The sequence below is a fragment of the Staurois parvus genome, unplaced genomic scaffold (assembly GCF_062004578.1).
Source record: "Staurois parvus isolate SC_StPar_1 unplaced genomic scaffold, SC_StPar_1.0 ptg000723l, whole genome shotgun sequence".
Taxonomy (NCBI): Eukaryota; Metazoa; Chordata; class Amphibia; order Anura; family Ranidae; genus Staurois; species Staurois parvus.
The window spans coordinates 1,935,314-1,949,247 of NW_028318519.1; the positions used below are offsets into that span (position 1 = coordinate 1,935,314).

General features: G+C 45.0%; 1 protein-coding gene across 1 annotated transcript in view; it reads left to right on the forward strand.

Annotated features, from left to right (window-relative positions):
* The window catches only part of CHRNA2 (cholinergic receptor nicotinic alpha 2 subunit), a 194,261-nt gene that overhangs the window by 167,715 nt on the left and 12,612 nt on the right, over positions 1 to 13,934 (forward strand). Inside the window, exon 6 of the mRNA XM_089653872.1 lies at positions 6,123 to 7,161. Within this exon, the coding sequence (XP_089509998.1) occupies positions 6,123 to 7,161 (1,039 nt within the window). The remainder of the gene's footprint in view (positions 1 to 6,122; positions 7,162 to 13,934) is intronic.

Here is a 13,934-nt window from a genome sequence, read left to right on the forward strand (position 1 = left end):
TTGGGGGATCCCACACCATTTTTTTTTAAATGTTGGCATGGGGTTTCCCTTAAAAGATTGACTTCTCTCTGTAACCCAAACCTCATTTTTTTGTGAACTGACCCTTTAAATGACGATGTTCCCCCATCTTCGGTCTGGCTTCCCCCCCCCCCCTATAATCTTCACTTTCCATCCAGCAGCACCCACAATCTTCACCACAATTTCACATTGATGTTTCCACAGCTGGTATTAATAGTCTGGGATTATAATATTCTCTCACCGGAGGTGGCGGTGTGGGGGGGGGAGGGAGGGGGGGTCTTATAAATAGGAAATAACTTGTACTACAAAGCATCTGCCCTTGAGAGCCCGGCCCGGGATTGATTTTTTCATTTTATTTCGGTCTAGGAAACATTTTCACATCTTTGTCTCTCGAAGCAAATTAGTTAACGCTCGGAAAAAACTCATTACGTTCCTTCCGACTCCGCCGCAGATCCCGTGCTGCTTAAAATAAGCCGCCTAGAAATTTCGCCAAGAATAGACCCTCTGCCGACGAGCATTCTTCATGACCCGAGGTAGACTTTTCTTTTTTAATGTCAAAATCCACCATGGGTCTGATAATTGTTCTAAATCAGGATCTCGTCACCAATGCTGATTGTTCAACGGAATTTAAAGTGTGTCAGACACCCACACGGCAAAAGCAGATAGGGATTAAAGGAGAACTCTGCATGCACTCTATGAAACCAAAGGCCTTAAGGAGAACTCCGCTATTCGCTGTATGCAACCGAGTGTCTGTAATACCCCCATTGCTCATGACACCAAAAAACAAAAAAAAAGTATTATTATTATTTATTTCAGGTGCTTATACAGCGCCATCAATTTACACAGCACTTTACATATATATTGTACATTCACATCAGTCCCTAACCCTCAAGGGGTGTACAATCTAAGGTCCCTAACTCACATTCATACATACACATACTAGGGCCAGTTTAGACAGAAGCCAATTCACCTACCAGCATGTCTTTGGAGTGTGGGAGGAAACCGGATTACCTGGAGGAAACCCAAACAGGCACAGGGAGAACATGCAAACTCCAGGCAGGTATTGCCGTGGTTGAGATTAGAAACAACGACCCGATTACTGCCAGGCGGAAGTGCTAACTACTTATTGCAGCATACCAATTCTCAGATGTGGTGGCTGCTTTCGTTTTCTTCTTTTAAACTTTTTTTTAATCTTTATTTTTACCCGGTGATCCGGCCAGTAAGTCTGGTATTTTTCAAATTCCTTTAACGGACCAAAGCTGTCCATCAAAAGTGACAGATGTATTTATAAAACCAAATTGTCATAGCAATGTGCCCAGTGAAAGTGCCTGTACATATTTTTCTGTGCAAACGGACCAAAAAACAAATGTTATTGGGATATTTCCTGTGATGGTTGCATGTTTTCCATTGATTTAAAGTGTTACTAAACCCCGGACCCTGCATTCACTATATCCGGTCTCCCCGGACCCTGCATTCACTATATCCGATCTCCCCGGACCCTGCATTCACTATATCCGGTCTCCCCGGACCCTGCATTCACTATATCCGCTCTCCCCGGACCCTGCATTCACTATATCCGGTCTCCCCGGACCCTGCATTCACTATATCCGCTCTCCCCGGACCCTGCATTCACTATATCCGGTCTCCCCGGACCCTGCATTCACTATATCCGGTCTCCCCGGACCCTGCATTCTCTATATCCGGTTTCCCTGGACCCTGCATTCACTATATCCGGTCTCCCCGGACCCTGCATTCACTATATCCGGTCTCCCCGGACCCTGCATTCACTATATTCGGTGCCCCCGGACCCTGCATTCACTATATCCGGTTTCCCCGGACTCTGCATTCACTATATCCGGTCTCCCCGGACCCTGCATTCACTATATCCGGTCTCCCCGGACCCTGCATTCACTATATCCGGTCTCCCCGGACCCTGCATTCACTATATCCGGTCTCCCCTGACCCTGCATTCACTATATCCGGTCTCCCCGGACCCTGCATTCACTATATCCGCTCTCCCCAGACCCTGCATTAACTATATCCGCTCTCCCCAGACCCTGCATTCCTTATATTCGGTCTCCCCGGACCCTGCATTCACTATATCCGGTCTCCCCGGACCCTGCATTCACTATATCCGGTCTCCCCGGACCCTGCATTCACTATATCCGTGCTCCTCGGACCCTGCATTCACTATATCCGGTCTCCCCGGGCCCTGCATTCACTATATCTGGTCTCCTAGGACCCTGCATTCACTATATCTGGTCTCCCACAGTACACAGAACATAGAAATGCAATTATTTTAGTAAATATAAACTGCTAAATACCTTTTCTCATCAGCAGTTAGAGCAGTCTTGTGACTTCTATCAGTGTCCAGCTGAGCACTGGTTAAATCTTGTAGGAGGAGTTTTCATTCTGCTCTGACTGTCCTATGAGGCTGCATAACCCACGACCCTCTGTCTGGATAGTGCCGATTGGCCCTGTGATGATCACATGCACCCATCCAAAGAAAAAAAAAACTCTCTAGTGATACATATTAAACTGAGCATGAGCAGAGTGACTCCTAGAGCTCTGTATTGTCAACAGATGGATTGGGGACAGTAGAAGAAGGGGAGGATCAGAGAAGACAGGATCAAACAGCTTTTTTACACATTGCGGGGATTAACCCCTTAGGTTCCACAGTGAGTATAACAAGCATGCTTTACTGCATATACAGACTGATTGTACTGTTGTGGGTTTAGTAACATTATAAAAGGAAAAAAGGCTGCAATTGTCCACTAGGTGGCTCTGAGTATCAGAGGGATTTACAATTATACTTAGTGCCATCTAGGGGTCAAATGCTGTATTTTCTTATTTAAATCAATGAAATACATTAAAAAAACACAGGAAATAACTTAATAATATTTATTTTTCCCCCATTCACATGCTCTTGCTGATATGCAATTTATTTTATAAATAGTGTGTTTGGGATAAAAAAAAGCTTTTTATAACATGTTAGGGTAGTCTACTGAAACTGAAGGGTAAAAGGTACTGATCCAAAACATTTATGAAACTAAAAAAAAATTTCTAGGAGCCTAGCCGGCTATAGAGAGGAAAAAGTCTCAGGGGCTGAACCAGGAACAAAAAAATTAATTGAAGGCAGAGTGGGAACTTCCCCCTTCTCTATGTGCTGGAGGCTGATCTCAGCATAGAGCTGTGGAGAAAATGGGCAGTGCTGCCAGGGAACTCTATGGAAAATTTTGGTGAACACAAACACTCAGCAAACATCATCCTCACCTAGGCAAGCAATAAGGAAGTAGAAGCAAGCCCTTTGGGTAAAGCAGGCTACCCAAAAAAAAAAAAATCTTTCTAAATGCATTAAAAGGAGGGCCCAGAATATGCAGTCTTCAAAAAAACAGTGAAGGCACATTTTAAGGCTTTTTCACAGGGTGGGCAGAAACAACAGGCAGCTGAGCCACAGTTTTACCACCCACCTAAAGCCTACTATCAGCCAGGGGGCACTCTTTACATACCATGGACACGATGCTTTCCTTCAAATTTAACATGAAATGTTGAGTTGACAGGTGGAACCACCTATCAAATTCGTCTACTCAAGTCAATGGGGCTACGTCAGCAGTTGTGGCACTTTAGACCCATTGAAAATGGCTACTCCGAAAAAAAACATAATTATGTTTTTCAGAACTTTTTGAGTAACACACTTACCAATTAAAGGTTTCACTTCCATATTATTTAATTCTTTAAGTCTAGTTGTTTTAGTATAACGAAGAGTCAAACTTTTTTTATTTTTTTTTGGATAGAGTGGATAGGGGTTAGAAACTCTGTCAGGTTTTTATCTGTGCCTCCATTGGGGAGAGTCACCCTCTCAATCTGTCCTGTTTATCGTTATGACCAAGAGTATAGGTAAGTGGTCTCCAAACTGGTCCTTTGCTTGCCTTTTTCCGGCCCTTGATGTATTATTCCTGCCACTGATACCAATGATGGGGCATAATTCCTGTCACTGACACCAACAAGGGGGCACTATTCCTCCCACTGATACCAATGATGGGGCACTATTCCTCCCACTGACACCAACAAGGGGGCACTATTCCTCCCACTGATACCAATGATGGGGCACTATTCCTCCCACTGATACCAATGATGGGGCACTATTCCTCCCACTGACACCAACAAGGGGGCACTATTCCTCCCACTGATACCAATGATGGGGCACTATTCCTCCCACTGACACCAACAAGGGGGCACTATTCCTCCCACTGATACCAATGATGGGGCACTATTCCTCCCACTAATACCAATGATGGGACACTATTCCTCCCACTGATACCAATGATGGGGCACTATTCCTCCCACTGATACCAATGATGGGGCACTGTTCCTCCCACTGATACCAATGATGGGGCACAATTCCTCCCACTGATACCAATGATGGGGCACTATTCCTCCCACTGATACCAATGATGGGACACTATTCCTCCCACTGATACCAATGATGGGGCACTATTCCTCCAACTAATACCAATGATGGGACACTATTCCTCCCACTGACACCAATGATGGGGCACTATTCCTCCCACTGATACCTATGATGGGGCACTATTCCTCCCGCTGATACCAATGATGGGGCACTATTCCTCCCACTGATACCAATGATGGGGCACTGTTCCTCTCACTGATACCTATGATGGGGCACTATTCCTCCCGCTGACACCAATGATGGGGCACTATTCCTCCCACTGACACTAATGAGGGGCACTATTCCTCCCACTGATACCAATGATGGGGCACTATTCCTCCCACTGATACCAAATGATGGGGCACTACTCCTCCCACTGATACCAATGATGGGGCACTATTCCTTCCACTGACACCAATGATGGGGCACTATTCCTTCCACTGATACCAATGATGGGACACTATTCCTCCCACTGACAGCAATGATGGGGCACTATTCCTCCCACTGACACCAATGATGGGGCACTATTCCCCCCACTGATACCAATGATGGGGCACTATTCCTTCAACTGATAGCAATGATGGGGCACTATTCCTTCAACTGATAGCAATGATGGGGCACTATTCCTCCCACTGACACCAATGATGGGACATTATTCCTCCCACTGATACGAATGATGGAGCACTATTCCTCCCACTGACAGCAATGATGGGGCACTATTCCTCCCACTGATACCAATGATGGGGCACTATTCCTCCCACTGATACCAATGATGGAGCACTATTCCTCCCACTGATACCAATGATGGGGCACTATTCCTCCCACTGATACCAATGATGGGGCACTATTCCTCCCACTGACAGCAATGATGTGGCACTATTCCTCCCACTGATACCAATGATGGGGCACTATTCCTCCCACTGACACCAATGATGGGACACTATTTCTCCCACTGACACCAATGATGGGGCACTATTCCTCCCACTGATACCAATGATGGGGCACTATTCCTCCCACTGATACCAATGATGGGGCACTATTCCTCCCACTGATACCAATGATGGGGCACTATTCCTCCCACTGATACCAATGATAGGGGCACTATTCCTCCCACTGACACCAACAAGGGGGCACTATTCCTCCCACTGACACCAATGATGGAGCACTGTTCCTCCCATTGACACCAATGACGGGGCATAGTTCCTTCCACTGACAACAAAAATGGAGCACAATTCCTCCCACTGACACCAAATATTTCTCCCCCTGGGGCATTGTTTACTCCCACTGGGCACAGTCTGCCCCCCCTAAAGTCTGAAGCTCTTTTAGAACATTTGGAGACCCCCGGTATAAGAGAACAAAAATCCAAATTTTGGGTTGTCCCCAGAACAGGAATAGAAGGGAAATCATCCAAAGGGACACTAGTTCTGGTGACAATCACTTTGGAGGGATTTCCTCTCACTGTTTTGGCTATAGGGACAGGAAGATAAGGGAAATTACTCCAATGGTACACAAATGGAAAATTAACCAGAAGGGTTTGAACCCTCCCTTGCTCTATCAAAAAAGTTTTGCCTTTTAGTTCAAGTTTAATTCAATGTGTATAGTCTGCACTAAATTTTTGCTTGAAAAACTTACAAAATATTCATTCTTTCTACAGTGCCGATGGAGAGTTTGCCATCACCCACATGACCAAAGCGCACCTGTTCCACACGGGAAAGGTTCAGTGGGTCCCCCCTGCCATCTACAAAAGCTCCTGCAGTATTGATGTGACCTTCTTCCCCTTCGACCAGCAGAGCTGCAAGATGAAATTTGGCTCTTGGACGTATGACAAAGCCAACATTGACTTGGAGAGCATGGAGCGCAATGTGGACCTAAAGGACTATTGGGAGAGTGGCGAGTGGGCGATTGTCAACGCCGTTGGGACGTACAACTCTAAGAAATATGATTGCTGCACGGAAATTTACCCTGATATCACATACTACTTCATCATTCGGAGGTTACCCTTGTTCTACACCATTAATCTAATCATCCCATGCCTCTTGATATCTTGCCTTACTGTCCTTGTGTTCTACCTACCATCGGATTGTGGTGAGAAGATCACGTTGTGTATCTCGGTGCTGTTATCTCTAACCGTGTTCCTTCTACTGATTACGGAGATCATCCCATCCACATCGTTGGTGATCCCGTTGATTGGGGAGTACCTCCTGTTCACCATGATCTTTGTCACGCTTTCTATAGTCATCACTGTCTTTGTGTTGAACGTCCACCATCGATCGCCAAGTACCCACAAGATGCCTCTTTGGGTTCGTTCTGTTTTTCTGGAGCACATACCAAGATGGCTTTTCATGAAGAGACCACCAGCTCCAGTAGAGGAAATTATCAGTCAGTACGACACACCGGAGCTTAAGCTCAGTACTTCTAAATATTGGATGGAGACAGATGTGGATGAGAAGTGGGGGGAGCCAGAAGTGGAGTTGCAGCCGTGTCATGTCCATCATGTGTCCACACACAACCATTGCCTTCAGTATCGTTATGACTATAACCACCCAGTGCCTGGGGGACAATGCCAGACCCCTCGTCAAAGCAAAGTGGAGAACACTGAACCCAATTTCTTGCTCTCCCCAAGTATATTAAAAGCTTTAGAGGGTGTCCACTACATAGCGGATCACCTGAGGGCTGAAGATGCTGACTTTTCTGTAAGTATGATATGGATGAATAGAATGGAAAATGTGTGGCCAAAAAAGAATCACTTAAAGGGTCAATACATACAGTGCATCCAGAAAGTATTCACAGCGCTTAACTTTTGCCACATTTTGTTATGTTACAGCCTTATTCCAAAATGGATTAAATTCATTTTTTTCCTCAACATTCTACAAACAATATCCCATAATGACAACGTGAAAGAAGTTAGTTTTGAAATCTTTGCAACTTTGCAAACGAAAAAAACCCATGTACTGTACATAAGTATTCACAGCCTTTGCTCATTACTTTGTTGAAGCACCTTTAGCACCAATTACAGCCTCGAGTCATTTTGAGTATGATGCTACAAGCTTGGCAAACCTATTTTGGGCAATTTCTCCAAATTTTCTTTGCTGAAACTCTCAAGCTCCATCAGGTTGGATGGGGAGCGTTGGTGCACAGCCATTTTCAGATCTCTCCAGAGATGTTCAATCGGGTTCAAGTCTGGGCTCTGGCTAGGCCACTCCAGGACATTCACAGAGTTGGCCCGTAGACACTCCTTTGTTATGTGGGCTGTGTGCTTAGGGTCGTTGTCCTGTTGAAAGATGAACCGTAGCCTCAGTCTAAGGTCCAGAGCGCTCTGGAACAGGTTTTCATCAAGGATGTCTCTGTACATTGCTTCATTCATCTTTCCTTTTATCCTGACTGGTCTCCCAGTTCCTGCCACTGAAAAACATCCCCACAGCATGCTTCACTGTAGGGATGGTATTGGCCAGGTGGTGAGCGGTGCCTGGTTTCCTCCAGACATGACGCTTGACATTCAGGCCAAAGAGTTCAATCTTTGTTCATCAGACCAGAGAGTTTTGTTTCTCATGGTCTGAGAGTCCCTCAGGTGCCTTTTGGCAAACACCAGACGAGCTGCCATTTGTCTTTTACTGAGGAGTGGCTTCCATCTGGCCACTTTACCGTACAGGCCTGATTGGTGGAGTGCTGTAGAGATGGTTGTTCTTCTGGAAGGTTCTTCTCTCCTAAGAGAAATGCTGGAGCTCTTTCAGAGAGACCATCGGGTGCTTGGTTACCTCCCTGGCTAAGGCCCTTCTCCCTCGATCTCTCATTTTGGCCAGGCGACCTACTCTAGGAAGATTCCTGGTGGTTCCACGCTTCTTCCATTTAAGGATGATGGAGACCACTGTGCTCATTGGGGCCTTCAATGCTGCAGAAATTTTCTGTACCCTTCCTCAGATCTGTGCCTTGATACCATCCTGTCTCCTAGGTCTACAAACAATTCCTTGGACTTCATGGCTTGGTTTGTGCTCTGACATGCACTGTTAAATGTGGGGCCTTATATAGACAGGTTTATGCCTTTTCTAATCATGTCCAATCAACTGAATTTCCCACAGGTGGACTCCAATCAAGTTGTGGAAACATCTCAAGGATGATCAGTGGGAATAGGATGCACCAGAGCTCAATTTTGAGTGTCATGGCAAAGGCTGTGAATACTTATGTACGTGTTGTTTTTTTTTTCGTTTTTTATTTTTAATAAACTGCAAAGATTTCAAAACAAACTTCTTTCACGTTGTCATTATGGGGTATTGTTTGTAGAATATTGAAGAAACAAATGAATTTACTCCATTCGGGAATAAGGCTGTAACATAACAAAATGTGGCAAAAGCTAAGCGCTGTGAATACTTTCTGGATGCATTGTATAAAGTTCTATTGTAGTTCTAGGCAGAATCTGGTGGGATAAGTCCGCACCTGGCCTCTTATATGTCTTGGATACATCATCAGTGCTTCATCAATCTCCTAGATTGTAAGCTCGAAAGAGCAGGGCCCTCAAACCCCTTGTGTATTGTTTTGCTACTGTATTGCCTCATGTACTGTCCCCCACTATAATGTACAGCGCTGAGCAAACCTTTTGGTATAATAATAATAATAATCAGTGAATTCTGGGTGTCTTCTGGCTCCTCCTCTTACATTCCCAGTAATATAAAATAAATACAAATCCAGTAGGGAAGTTGAGAAACTTTCATAATGGGCACAACAGGTATGTAGACTCGGGGGCTCATCTTTGGGTTAGTGAGAGCCTTCATAATGGGCACAACAGGTATGTAGACCCGGGGGCTCATCTTTGGGTTAGTGAGAGCCTTCATAATGGGCACAGCAAGGTTGTAGACCCTAGACCTCAATAAAGGGATGGTGGGAACCCTTCATAATGAGCATAGGCGGTGTACAGACCCAGGAACTCAGCACAGAGATGATGGGAGCTCCTCATAATGGGTACAGCAGGAGTGCAGGCCCAGGATCTCGGTTTAGGGATGGTGGGAGCAGGGGTGGACTGACAACTCATGGGGCCCCCGGGCAATAGGGGATCATAGGGCCCCTGTGTCTTTGCCCAAACTCAAAAAAGCCTATGAAAAAGGTACCAGGGGCATCTCATGGGGCCCCCTACTGACCCTGGGCCCTCGGGCAGTGCCCGAGTTTCCAAATGGTCAGTCCGCCCCTGTGTGGGAGCCTCATTTAATGGGCACTGAGGGTTGCAGATCCCTCATAATGGGCACAGCAGGTGTACAGAACTGGGAACTCAGTGCAGAGATGGTGGGAACTGCTCATAATGAGCACAGAAGGTGTACAGACTCGGAAACTCAACACACACACGAAAAGGTGGAAGCTCCTCCTGGTCACAGCAGGAGTGCAGACCTGAGAACTCAGCTCAAGGACTGTGGGAACCCCTCATATTGGGCACATTAGGCGTGCACACCAAGGAACTCAGGGATAGTGAGAATCCCCTAAATTGAGCAAAGAAGATTTACAGCCTCAGGAACTGAGAACAAGGATGGTGGCAGCTCCTCATAATGGGCACAGCAGGTGTGCAGAGCCTGAAACTCAGCTCACGGATGGTGGGAACCCCTCATAATGGGTACAGCAGGTTTACAGATCCAGGAACTCAGTACAGAAATCTGTGTTCTGGTGCTGAAATACACAGGGTTGGAATGATGGACAGGTAGGAGACATGAGTACATGGGGTGCCATCTGGAATCTTTTTGGCTAGTAGGATTGCTTTGTTTCTTTCATGGCAGGTCACCTTTAAAGTTTTTATTTATTTTTTGGGTGAAATTCCAATCCCAGAATAAGTTTTTTTTCTATCAGGAGATCCCTCCCATCCTACATCTTTGCCGTGCTGTAAGACCAATTTGTCTCCCTGGGTTGTCGGCAGGTACACACAGCTGTCTCAGGTACATCTGTCAGATTGCTCACTGCTCCCTGCCTAATCATCGCACCTAGGGACATTTCTGCATAATTGCCAAAAACATCATGCCGCCATCGAATGCAGAACATGAACTCGCAAACCCCAAATTGCAGCACTGATGACTTAACCCTTATGCTACCAGCACAATCCTGTCCACAAGAGAAATCTGATCTCCAGGCAAACATCGCAGTTCACAGATGAAAAAGAAATGCAGCTGCTGTTTTACATGCTAAATATTTTGCATTTCTGTCTATCCAGTCTTGAGCATTAGCTAGCTCTTGAGCTACACAGCATAAGATTGTTTGTCAATGGAGGGGACCTGATCTTTCTCCCCTGCATTTTCACTTTTACTTACAGGTCCCCTCTCCACCCTATAGCTCAGTGGTTCTCAACCTGTGGGTCGCGACCCCTTTGGGGGTCGAACGACCCTTTCACAGGGGTCCCCTAAGACCATCAGAAAACACATATTTCCGATGTGTAAAGAGCAGCTACTGTGTAGAAAGCAGCTACTGTGTTGAAAGCAGCTACTCTGTTAGAAGCAGCTACTGTGTTGAAAGCAGCAGTATTGGAGGTGAAACGACACTCATGAATTATAATTACTGGGTAAATAATTTTATGGTTGGGGGTCACCACAACATGAGGAACTGTATTAAAGGGTCACGGCATTAGGAAGGTTGAGAACCACTGCTATAGCTGAACAGTGAAAGGAGAAGCAGCAGACTGATGAACTCATCTCTCTGTCACTCTCTCTCCCCCTATCGGCATGTTCCTTGCACTTCAAAAAACTTGATACACTCCTGATGTTGGACAGGGAGACCTCACTATTGAAATTCCAATGACCCCCAAAGGTGTTGGGGTTGAGATCGGATACTGATGTTAGATGTGTAGAACTGGGTCACAATCATTGTTCTAATTCATCTCAAAGGTGTTCGGTATTGTTGAGTTCAGGTACTGATGTTGGATGGGTAGACCTGGGTCACAATCATTGTTCCAATTCATCCCAATGATGTTCAGTAAGGTTGAGGTCAGGTACTGATGTTGGATGGGTAGACCTGGGTCACAATCATTGTTCCAATTCATCCCAATGATGTTCAGTAAGGTTGAGGTCAGGTACAGATGTTGAATGAGAAGACCTGGCTCACAACTGGTGTTCTTATTCATCTCAAAGGTGTTCGGTATTGTTGAGGTCAGGTACTGATGTTGGATAGGTAGACCTGGGTAACAATCATTGTTCCAATTCATCCCAATGATGTTCAATAAGGTTGAGGTTGGATACTGATGTTGGACGGGTAGACCTGGGTCACAATCATTGTTCCAATTCATCCCAATTATGTTCAGTAAGGTTGAGGTCAGGTACAGATGTTGGATGAGAAGACCTGGCTCACAATTGGTGCTCTTATTCATCTCAAAGATGTTCAGTAGGGTTGAGGTCATGGATGTGTGCAGGCCACTCAAGTTCCTCCACACCAAAGCCATCAAACCATGGTTTTTATGGAGTTGGCTTTGTACGCAAGGGCATAGTCATACTGAAACAGAAAAGGGCCTTTACCAAAATGTTGCCACATGGTTGGAAGAGGACAATGGTCTACAATGCATTTGCTGTGGAACACCTGAACTCAGTTACTTAGAGGGGTATCCACATACCTTTGGCCATGAAGTAAGTATGATAGTCAGGTGTGCACAAACTTTGGTTGCATAGTGTATTATGGCAACTACATCACCCATTATAATCTATGTGGCTTCATACATATTGGTGTGCAGACTTTCATATGATGCCACATTAACTTACAGCAACAATGTTGGTTCCTTTGAAAGCAAAGATTAGGAAATGCATTTGGATTTTGTTAAACTTTTGAGTTCAAGGTGAATTTGCAGCAAAATTTTATGCTGATCCATAATTGCCTGCTCAGGTTTTGGCCCTAGTTAGAGCTTCACAGCAAACCAATAAGGTATAGGATCTGGATAACCCAACACCTTGTTTAAAGAGGGTAGGTGATTTAGTGAACTGTGTTTGAGCTATGTTGTTTACAGAGGGGAGATAAACTCTTATGAATGTTAGAAAGCACAGAGAGGTGAGAGCTAAAAGTCAACTGAGCTGCTGAAACACCAAAAGGTACCAAAAATTGGGTGCACTGCTAAAACCTTAAAATATCATAACCACATATGTAAAAAAATCTCCATGTGGCTTATCTCTCTGCTTATAGGCCTAATGGCACTGCAAACAATCTCTCTCTCTCTATGCCACTCCTCTCATGTAGCTCATGGTACAGATAGACGCGATCCTGGAGACTGTCAGTCTCCAGGATCGCGTCTATCTCTACCATGAGCTACATGAGAGGAGTGGCAGAGCCATTGCTGACAGCGGAGGGAGCAGTGAGGGAACATCAGACCAGACCATACTCACCTTTAAAGGGGCCTCCAGTTCATCTCCTGAGAGTGTTATCTCTAAATGCGCTTATAGATTGCGCATCTGGTGAGTGTGCAGTCTTTATACTATTGGTCACATCACCATACACCGGATAGACCACCAACAATTGAAGATTATTAGATCTTCCATGCACTTATCAATTGACATTTTATTTTTCTAGCACTATAATAAGCACCATTGGTCACTACATAGTGACAGAGTTATATGATACCACTAAGTCACTTTATTTGGTTGATATATTAGCAGCTTATCATTTAACATATGTGGTTAAAGTTTTAGCTCTGCACCCAATTTTATATTGATCTTATACATGATAGATTGGGGTAGATTGGAAGGCACAGGGAGGTGTATTTCTAAGGAAAAAAAAAATATCTGTAGCCCTTTGAGAGGATGCAAATTGGCCAGAGATGCCACAGATAGATGGTAATGCCAACAGGTCTAAGATTAGAGACAGAAGCCATAGGGAAACTTCAGCTGTTAGGTTTGGAAGGATAAAACGTGGCCAGTGGCATTACAATTCAATGGCAACACCAGCAGGCAAATGCGGAGTCCCCAGTCACAAGCAGATGTCTTCCTATCACAAAATTAAAGCTGAAACCCTCAGAGGTATGGTTAAAAATTACCCAGTAGCACAACAGATTGTTTGCAGTGCCATTAGGCCTATAAGCAGAGAGATAAGCCACATGGAGATTTAGCCCTTGGGCTTGGGAGCATAAAAATTGGCTTATGGCACCACAAGTTCACTGAGCATCAGCAGGCCTTGGAGTGGAGACAAAAACCACAAAGAGGTGCATTTCTAAAAATGTTTCGTAGTTATGGGAGAGTAAAAGTTGACCTGTGGCATCTCAGTTTGATGGCAGCAAAAACAAGCCTAAGAAGGTGCAAGAACGTGTAGTTATAAATCAAAAGCTGTAACTTTTAATTATGGGGTGTTAACAATTGACCAGTATCACCAGTTTGGCAGCAATGCCAACAGGCTTAAGAGTGGAGACACAAGTCAAATGGTTGCATTTTTCTGAAAAAAAAATAAAGCTGTATCCCTTAGTAGGTATGGGAGGATATAAATTGGCCAGGGACACCTCTTTGTTGGCAGTGCAAACAGGCCTAAGAGCAGC